This window comes from Scomber scombrus, chromosome 1 (genome assembly GCF_963691925.1).
Source record: "Scomber scombrus chromosome 1, fScoSco1.1, whole genome shotgun sequence".
In the NCBI taxonomy this organism is placed as follows: domain Eukaryota; kingdom Metazoa; phylum Chordata; class Actinopteri; order Scombriformes; family Scombridae; genus Scomber; species Scomber scombrus.
Window position 1 is genome coordinate 26,682,262 of NC_084970.1, and position 10,705 is coordinate 26,692,966.

The following is a 10,705-nucleotide window of genomic DNA, read 5'->3' on the forward strand; positions in this document are numbered from 1 at the left end:
AGAATGCAGTTTTAAGTTACTTCCGCGTTCGCCTCATTTCAGAGGACCAGAACTCCCCGCCTGGTTTCAGTATAATAATAATAATAATACATTTTATTTAAGGTGCCTTTCAGGGCACTCAAGGTCACCTTATAATACACATATAAACAACGACTAAAAGAGCAAAAAGGACACAACAATATAAATGCAATAAAATCAAAATCAAAAGTAAAATAAAAAATAAAATAAAATCAGAAATCTGCAGTGGTGAATGACAAATTATAGTGAGTAGGCAAATTTGAAAAGGTGGGTTTTTAGACGGGATTTGAAGATGGATAATGAGTTAATGTTCCTGGTGTCAGGGGATGTAATGTCCAGAGGCAGGGGGCAGAGCGGCTGAAGGCTCTCGACCCCATGGTGGACAGACGGGCAGAGGGCAGAGGGCAGAGGGCGCTGATCTGAGTGTCCGGGAGGGAGTGTTGATGTGGAGGAGGTCAGAGTGGTGGGGGGGCTAGGTTGAGGATGGCCTTGAAAGTGTGGAGCAGGATTTTACGCATACTTTGTCCATATAAAATGTTTTTTTCAGAAATACCTCACCTGTAGTAGTTAGGGCATTGCAAATATGATCTTCTACAGCAAACAGAATGCGGAAAAGTCATTTTATACTGAAACATGTAATTGGCAGACGGTCCCAAACGAAGTAACCGCTGTTACACTTCCGAAGCTCTGTGGTAGAAGGTGTTTTTTAGTCTTGTTGTGCGGGCGCTCAGTGTTCTGTAGCGCCTTTCCGAGGGCAGGGGGGCTGGAGGATGTCCTCTAGTCTGGGGAGCTGAGTGCCGATGATCCTCTCTGCAGCCTTGATGATGCGCTGGAGAGCTTTCCTGTTCTCTGCGGTGCAATCAGAGTACCATACCATACTGTGATGCAGTATGCGAGGATTGACTCAATGGCTGACCTGTAATGTGAGGATGAGCATGTGATGAATATCAAACACGGGCTATGTGTCTCAGCTTGCAGAATAAATGTGGAAGCAAATTTCTGATTTATCTTCATGGCTTTCAAATGACATTTGAAAACGAAAGACTCAATTTATGAGTCTTCTTATTGGAGCTAGTGCAATATTTCACTTAGGTGCAATACTACCTCAACAAGTGCAATAATTCACTGCTTCACCATTTATTTTTATTTATTATCTTTATTCATGACAGTCGTGCCTCAGTTGTGTTTTTATTTATGACATCAGTTGTGCCTGTTTTTTCTTAATGTTTTGTTTATTCTTGTCTTTGTCTGTGTTTTTATACTAATGCACCTTCAGTTGTGGCACTCCCAATTTCGTTGGTACGAAGGTACCAGTGCGCTCTGGCTGTCACGTATCTACCGCTATGTTGCAGCCAAGCAGCGATAAGACTTCAGAGGAACTCAGAAACTCAGAAACCAAACAAACCCAAATCCTGACAGGAATTTCCTCCGACCGGTTTCTCAGAGATGACCGATATACTGAAACTGGCGTCAGAAGCGGGAAAGACACCTACCCTGTCCCAACTCTCAGAAAGCGGTGAGATATAAAACTTGCCTTTTTTTAGCCAGTGTCATTGTGGTGGACTGTTTATTCAACTGGTGTTAGTCACCAGTGTCGCCTCAGTGCAGCTCATTATGCATTCACGATAAATGCATTAAACAAAACTACGTGTGTTTTTTCAGATATTGGCAGTATTTGGGCTGATGTGTGCGCCTACATTGAACGTCAGATGACCTTAAAGAAGGTATCTATCTATTTATCTATCTGTCTATCTATACAAGAATGTGGATGGTCGTTTATAAGGCTACCTCACCTGTCTTTAAAAAATCCACATGTGGTTGGTCTCCTCAGATCAATACAGAGCCTGGCAAATCAGCTTTTAGCACTTTTAGCAGATTTTTTTTTTGTTAAATTAGAGGTTGTAGCCTACAGTGTTCCTGCTTTGGTTGATTCGTAGACATGGTTGCTCACTATTGTTATTTCTACCATGTATTGATATTAATGATGTTATTCTTGGTAGACTTTATATGTATTAGCTATTTGACATTTTTTGGTCACGTTTTACTGTTTTTGTCATTGTTTTATGTTTCATTTGATATGTTTGTATTATTTGACAGTTTACTCTTATTATATATTGTATGTCTTTTTAGCCCATATGAATGTGAACTCAGGGCATTACTGTAAAATACCTTGATTTATTGATCCACAGGGGGTCCATCTGTCAGGACTGGGGACCTTCACCTTCTCTCAGCAGAAGTTGGACATTGGGAACAAGTTCACAATGATCCAGCGGCCAATTTTCCTCCTTGCTGGCAAACTTGCCCAGTCTCTGGGCTTAAAGCAGGCCAAACCACTGGCTGCAGGTGAGGATAAACATTGCCATCATAAATAAAGCAATATGGATATATGTGATATAATATAGATACAGCTAATATACATATCACTTTGAACCTCTTAAGAAATGTGATATTAGTGTTCTGAAAAAGAAAGTGAACATTTATTGTTATAACAATATATATCTTTTGCAGTTATGAATGTCATATGCACATCATTTTGTACAAGATGTTTTTGACCATTTGAGCTTATTGTTTCTAACACAAAAACATACTATAGTTTGGGTAAATAACCAACAATAATACAAAAAGACTATCACTGGGTCAAAATAGTTAACCAATTGGTTCATAAATTTGTTGTTGCCATATTTACCCAAAATGTTCAGACTAGTGATTTTTGTGTGTATGTAGGTATAGCAACTTACAGCAGGGTGGATCAGAGGGGATTTGGTTCCATGATTGTTTTGTCATGGCCTTAAACAATAGAACAATAAGATGAAGACCATTTGTTGCATGTGTGTCTATGTATGTGTCCCTGACAGCAACAGACCTACCTGTAGTGCAACTGAACTTCACAGCTGTGTCACAAGAGACTCATTTCAGTCGAGACGTAGCGGAGGGCTGTGTTAGAGAAACTCTTCTGCTCCTTGTCAGAGCTTTGGCCTCTGAGCAAATCGTATTTCTCCCCCTCCAGGGAATTGGAGTTTTGTCCTTTAAGCAAAACAAGGTGCCTCACCTGAACACATTTCTTACACTGTGATTCACATTGTGGACTATGATATGATATTATACTGCTTTTCGATCAAATCAAATCTCATCTAATGTACTTTAAAGGTACGGATGAAGTTCAACAGAGATTTTATTAATGCCATGGATGGAAGTGGTAGACTACATTTAGCCTTCAATAATGTGAGTACAGATGAACATATATGTTTGTGTGTTTGCTTGTTTGCAGTATACACTGTATGGGTAATTATTCAAGCATATCATTGGTACTTTTGCCCTTCCAGATACCGGGGAGCAGTGCCTCTTTAATGTCTGGTGGACTGTCCAGGCTACAAAGGACACACAATGCCAAGGTCCACATCACCCTGCCAACTGTCTGCTCTCCTCAGCCAGATACCAAAGCTGGTGACAAAGAAGGCTGGTGCCTGTCACCAGCTCCAGACCAGAGGAATGCACAAGGTGAAAGAGCTTTTTGCACAAGGCTGACAATTAAGGTTGGGGTTTAAAAGCATTTTAATGAATAATTAAGTATTGAATCAAATCCAAACACTTTCACAGTTGAATCTCTCTATTTTGTCTTATTCATTAACTTGTTGTGAGGGAGAAAGACTTTTGTTCCTCATTTTACTTTAGCAGTTTAAAGTAAGAGTTTGATGTTTTGCAGATTATGTTTCTTTGCTTTCTTGATGAGGTTAAAACACTCAAATCAATATGTTACATATGAAGCTGACAGCTGACTAGTTAAGCTCAGCATGAAGACTGGAAGGAGGGGGGACAGCTAACCTGGCTCTGTCCAAAAGTAACAATATTCACCTGCTAGCACCACTTGAGCTCACTAATTAACATGTTATATCACATTTGATTAATCTAAGCAAAACACAAACTGTAAAAAGGATTACTTGAGATTTAGGGACTATTTCTTGACTGGAAGCAGTGACTTGCTGGAGTCTATATATATTGTTGCCTGGAAAACTTACAGTGACCACAAGACTGCAGGAGTTTTTTGTACGGATAGGATTTTGTTGACATTGGACAGAGTCAGGCTGGCTTTTCAGCCTCACAGAGCTTTCTAATCTAACGCCCAGCACAACAGTGAATAAGTGCTTTCCCCAGAATGTTATACTCTTCCTTCCTGCACTGTTGCACTTACTTGAACAACATGTTGCACCGGAAATGAAATCTGGTTCTATTTTCACTATGATGTGCCAGAGGTTGTGTACTTTACGTGTACTGTACTTGAAGAACACGTTGCACTGGCAGACTGAGGGGAATCACCTGTTTTCACATGAAATCTGAAATGATTTTCACTTTCACTTCTGGTGTACTAGAGGCAAATGTTTCAAAAATGACCAAGCTCTTTGCTAAAAATACAAGATTAGATGTGCAATTTGTTAGAGATTAACAAGACCAGGCATTTTGCCAATTTGAAAGCCAGTTTTCTCAAATCAAAACAGAGTTACTGTAATAGGGTGCAATAGGCTGAGATGCAACAAAGAATATATATATATATATATATATATATATATATCTATATACATATGTGAAGCTCCCCTATTAAGAGAAAGATATGTTTAGGAACAGTGAACCCACTCGGGGTGTTGTGTGTCTCTACAGAAGTTCCCCAACAGCGGGAATCTAAATCCCATCAGAGACTGCAGCCTGCTAACATGAAAGCTTTCAGCCTGTATGAAGAACTGAAACCAAAACCACCTATGGAGGCCACAGACAAGTAACACACACAAACACACCCACGCACACACAGACAGTCAGTCACACACACTCTATGGCCTGGGTCAGCTTGCCGTGCAAAGAGCTGTTGTTGCAGTCAGTGAGAACTGAGAGCTCACAGGTGGTCCTACATTGTTATTGCCCTGTGGCAGCTTCCAGCTCCATTAATGATGCACAACTATCTCTTGGACAGATTCCTCTTCTTTCATCAGCTCCCTGCACTGTCAACATCCACACACACACACACACACACACACACACACACACACACACACACACACACACCCACACCCACACCCACACACACACACACACACACACACACACACACACACACACACACACACACACACCTGTAATCTGGGTTCATTGTTAATAGAATCATGAAACAAGTTATTGAATCCAACATGTGAAAGAGAGTGATTGGATGACAGAAGATACTCACTGTAGTTTTATCAAATTTGGTCCACCTAGCCTGTTATAATATGCTCAGAAACAGTCCATGCCTTCTTTACACCCTCTGTGAACCCATATCCACAGTGTAAGGTCTCATGTTGAACTGTTCACATGAGACACAAGCATGGGTTACAGGCAGTGTTTCACTATTATTTGACTCTATGTTTTATTTTGAATTATAGTTGCTCAGTTTAAAGTCCCAAGGAAAAGGGAAAATTAAACCAAATTGGACAGATAAACCATTTAACATAACACACCCATCCACTCCCACACACATACAATGGAGTCATCGTTTGCAGTTTTACAGGGAGTTATATGTCAGACTGTATTTGACTGTATGCTATGACTGAGATTTTTTTTTCTCTTTAGGTATGCTAGCTGTTTCAAACTCTGCTAACATTTAACATACATCAACAAACCCCCATACATACCGTGGAGTCATCATTTATTGTTTACAGTAGCAAATAATCTGTTTCCCCTCTCAGGCCCACCACCATCTCCCCACCAAAGGTCACTCTCAAACTTGAGGAACCACATGTGAATGTTAGCTGCTCTGATCATGCCCGTGCTGGGCAGGTAAGTGTGCAGGTGTGAAAGTGGTGGTAGTTCTTCTAAAAAATTCCAGGTGAACGTTCACCACTGGGATTTAAATTAGATGTTATTTATATGGAATTAGGCTTTGCTCATGTTATCCTTAGAGTATGGATTTGCACTGGGTGTACATCTAATCTTACACAGAATAAGTGTTTTTTTACATTTTTGCCTGTAATGTCAGCTTTCTGTGTCCTTGTCACTATAGGAGCTGTGCTACCTGTGTATGCAGCGGGCCAAAAGAAATGTGACAGTGTACCTGAGGAAGCAGCAGCAGACTGAGGAAAAAGCTCAGGAGAAAGTCTTACTGTGTGAAGAACAACAGAGAGACACGCAGTTCATGGAGAGAGAGCAGGTTTGTGAGTGTGTGTGTGTATGGGTGCGCGTGAGTGTGTTTGCGGGGGGGCGAGGGGGGTGGCGGCTGATGATAAGCAGGTGTAATAACCATGGTCACCAACTTAGTTAAGTATGATAGCATGCTAACATTTGCAGAGCTGCAACAATAAGTCCATTAATGGATTAGTAAAAAAAAAAAAAAAATCAGTACATTGATTTGTTAATTGTTAATGTAATTTTTTAAAGCAAAAATACACAAATATTTGATGGTTCAAAGTTCTTAATTGTGATAATTCCCTGGTTTTCTAGTATAGTAAACTGAATATATATACGAATTTTGGACTTTTTATTGAAGATAACGAGACATTTAATGACTCCACCTTGTGCACTAGGATATTGTGATGGACATTTTTCACTGTTTTCTGATGTTTCACAGATCAGACGAACAATAAATTAAATGTGAAAATCAACAACTGTTACAGACCTAAACAAAAAACAAAACACAAAGTACAGCTGAGGAATGTCGTGTTAGTTTTACAGGTATTTGGTAATAGCACTGGACAAATTCAAATTTTGACCAAATGATGGCGCTAGATGAAAAGTTTAGGGGTTACATCAGAGTTATTACAATTCATCCTGAGAGGGACAGATTTCATGGAAGCATTTCACTTAAAACCAGAAATGTCAACATCATGGTGGAGAAGATGCCCCAATGAATAAACTACAACATATAAATATATATAAAAATACACTTTCATTTCCCACTATTTAGATTCCTTTTAAATTCTGTCTGCTGTGTGTCACTTGAGGTGATTCATGACTGGTCTGGGGATTTTTTAGTGGCTCATATTCTACCTAAAAAATAGGGTCAGAAAAGAGAAGCAGAAACAAATTGAGGTTGTAGAAAGTGTCAGTTCCTCACACACAAGTATGATGCAACTGAAATACATTATAAAATCTTAAGTGCCTTGTGTGTTATTATTCCCAATATTATTTCATAGTTCAATAAAAAGGCTTCTAAAACAGATCACAGTGTTCTTAAGTATTGATTATTAAGGAACCAAAGATACTGCCCTCTGAAAAAAGTTAATTTATCACCCTAGTAATGATAAAATGTCATGCTTTCATTGTCTTTTCTTTTTCCAATCAGTGTTATGATGAAATGGATGTATTTGTGTGTGTTCTTTGGCAGGCGAAGCTGCATGAGCACCGTGAGCATTCAAAGCAGGTCGCTGCATTCAACCAGCAAATTTCAGAGAAAAAAGAGAACACTTACTGTCCTCTGTATCCTGTGAGTAGAACCTGGACATTAAAGATGTTAAATCACACTTAACAGCTCTTGGCATCTCTTTAGCGTAGCAGTGGCTCGTCATATTCAGTTTCTCCTCCGGGCTGCTTGTGTTTAGACATCATTTATCTTCCCGGCTCGGCCCCTCACTCCTGCAAGAAAGATGAAACAGAATCGTTACAGGAATGAGCTTCAGAGCCAGGTAGAGAGGCAGCGGCAGCACAAGGCTCGAGACCAGCAGAACCGACTCCTCATGGAGCATCTAGACCAGGTCCAGCTGGTCCAAGAGTGAGTCTGTTTCAGCGCTACTGCTCAGGCAAATATTCAATTAGTTTTAATAACTAATGCGTCATCAATTTTTTTGTGTGTGTTTCAGATTAGCTTTGCAGAAGGCTCAGCAGCTCCAGCAGAAACAGGAGAAAACAAAGCATTACAAGAAGGCTCTAGACACTCAGGCAAGAAAATTCAGCTTTAGTAGTCTTTGTACAGTCACACAGGTACAAATAAAGCAACACAAGCAATCACCACCAGTGATACAAATGGATACAGAAGCGAGTAAAATCACATTTAGTCTCAACAGTGGTTAATTTCAATTTATTGTATTTCTTATGAGAATTTATTTTTTCAGAAAGAATATTCCTCAGGTTATAAATGTTTTTGAATTTCTTCATCTTTCTAACAATTGCTGTGCTAGCTAAGTAGAATATACATAAATGAAGATCTTTTACTGGGATAATTATATCCCTCTGTTATGCTGCCAATCTCTGCAGTATCCCATCCTCTGTGTGTTATTGTGTAGTTGCGGCAGAGGAAAAACATAGTTCAAAGGAAGGCAATTGAGTAAAGTTAACGCCTATCCTGCAGGTCATGTGTACACAGGCTATGCTGACAAGCCATTCAAAGACAGTTTTCACTTGTTTTATCTCAAGCCAGCTGGATTTCCTGTATGGTTTATATGCTTCGCACATAGACTGCATAAAAATAATGGACATAGCTACACTGTGATGTCTCCGATTGGTTTGTCGACTCACATTTTGAAGCTTCGAGTTTGGGGGCCAGAAGTGATGAAAAGTGACCATATTTAGATGAGAGGGTTGAACGCTAGCTGGTAGCTTGGTTAGCATTGTGCATTTACAGTCTAAGGTTGACTTTGATATTGCTATGGCTCATGCTATTTTTCGCTAGTGACAACAGGCTTTAGACTATTAGATCAAAATGTACTTACTGGATAAACTGAACATCCAATTCTTTAGAGGTTCTTTTAGTACAACCAAATGCTGCAGAAGACAACATCATTGGCCTGCATCTGACCCATTTGATGTATTATACCCAGGTCTATGGTGACCTTAAACATAAATTGAGTCTGTTTGATAGATTGTTGATGTTGCCCTCATGATATTTATAGGTGGAGGATAAGAAGGGCACGGACCTTCCAGAGTGCCAGCCTGACAGCTTCGGGTTTAGCCGCTGTGAAACACCAGCTGCCAATGCTGAGAGCCGAGAAAGAGCACAAAAGGTCATCTCTGTCTCTTAATGCTGCCATCAACTGACCCTGAAACTCAGTGGTGGAAATAACAACAGTCATATTTATTACATTAGATTGTAATTCTCTTTGTTTTGCAGTAATGGAAGAGACTATAATACACGTAAAAGTAAGCAAAGAGTAGGCGTCAAAATCTTTGCTTGAGTAAAAGTATTTTTTAAATAACAGTTGAAAAAATATTCTCAGGCCTCTTACTGTATGAGTTGTGTTTAAATTGGTGCACAACATATTAAACTCGATTTGATATTTTCTCTATAAACCAGCAGCTCTTTCAGGCGAATTTCGGTGTAGCCACTCAGAAGAAGAAGGAAGAACTACACAACCGCCAAGCTCAGCTTGATAAAGAGAAAGACATTTTCACACACAACCGAACAGAGTGAGTAGAGAAGCTGTGGGTCAGAGAAGCGGAAAATGAAAGAAATAAAGAACAATGACGAAGTGGAAAGTAGTCCAAGATATGTTTGTGTTCCTTCTAGATAAACTGTGCTAGTCTGTCTCTCTGGTATTTTTTCTGTCCAGGTTAATATTGGACCGCATTAATCACTTTGAGAAGAAGCGGGACATCAGTAAGTCACTCGAGAACGAGTGGAGTTTGAGTGTGAAACTCAAACACCAACGAGAGGAAGAGGAAAAGCGCTTTCTGAGGTGTGTGATGTAGGATCATCACTTACATTCACAACTTTGTGACAAGTTGGTTTATCATTCACACGCTGTCTTAAAAGTTTGGCGTTTAGTTTGAAAGTTACTGTATCCTTCAAACAACTGACTTATGTTCCTCATTTCTGATTTGATTAAAGGCCAAAACTTAAAACTTTCAAAGGTTATAACACATTGTACACATTATTTAGATTTTGAGTAAATGTTCTCCTGATTTTTGGTGTTCAAAGACTTTCCAATAGTGCTTTGATACAGTTCTAGATATTGTCCTTTGAAGGTGAAGTTGATCTGTTCATTCACTCATTCTTCTATGTGTCTCTCTGTGGTCAGGTCTGCTGGCCAGCTCCTGGTAGATAAGCTAGCACAATACAGACGCTGCTGCCAGTGTAAGAGGAGGACCTCCAATTGTGGAGAGACCAACATCTGGAAAGACTCTCATTACCTCTCTGGCTCACAGTTTATGATCTGATGACCACTTGAACATCGATACCTCAAGGCTTTAACAGGCCTCTTGAAACTCATCATGTGACAGTCAATAATGATGAAGTTTAAGTTAAGCTATGTGAAGCATAAATGGATGATATGGTATGCAAGTAGGCGCTGTGTTACTGTGAGACTTCCTCTTGCTCCTTTCATAAATTGGTTTCTTTGCAGTTTGTGTTAGTTGTATTTTGATTTATTTTCTGCACATTACGGTTTCTTTGTCACATGATTATGTGTTACAAAAGTCAAACAAAGTCACTAAATTGTGATATTTCAGTTTCACAGCTATTTTACACACACACACATGATCAATGACAGAGTAGAGCTCACATTGATGATGGCACTAGAGGGTTTTATGAGTCACTTACACACAGGGCCGACTTTATTGGCTGTTTGTCAAATCAGCTGACTGGTGTGAAAATGAGGAGGAGCTGCGTCATTGAACAGGCACGACCATTAGCATTAGATGTTTGTTAATGCAAAATACAACTTAGGATGTTAATGTAAGCTAATGTCATGTTCAATTCATTCACATCTTATAAATCACCTTGAGCATTCTGGCAGCC

The 10,705-nt window shown here is 39.6% G+C and overlaps 1 protein-coding gene across 1 annotated transcript; it reads left to right on the top strand.

Moving 5' to 3' along the window:
- Positions 1–1,464: 1,464 nt before the first annotated feature.
- Positions 1,465–10,295, top strand: LOC133980075 (coiled-coil domain-containing protein 81-like). Its single transcript, XM_062418649.1, has 16 exons — positions 1,465–1,534; positions 1,681–1,742; positions 2,208–2,361; positions 2,874–3,058; positions 3,166–3,240; positions 3,342–3,516; positions 4,672–4,786; positions 5,727–5,817; positions 6,041–6,187; positions 7,361–7,459; positions 7,575–7,744; positions 7,833–7,911; positions 8,862–8,972; positions 9,266–9,375; positions 9,519–9,644; positions 9,987–10,295. The coding sequence occupies exons 1-16, from the start codon at positions 1,465–1,467 to the stop codon at positions 10,123–10,125; spliced, it is 1,908 nt and encodes a 635-aa protein (XP_062274633.1). The 3' UTR covers positions 10,126–10,295.
- Positions 10,296–10,705: the final 410 nt, after the last annotated feature.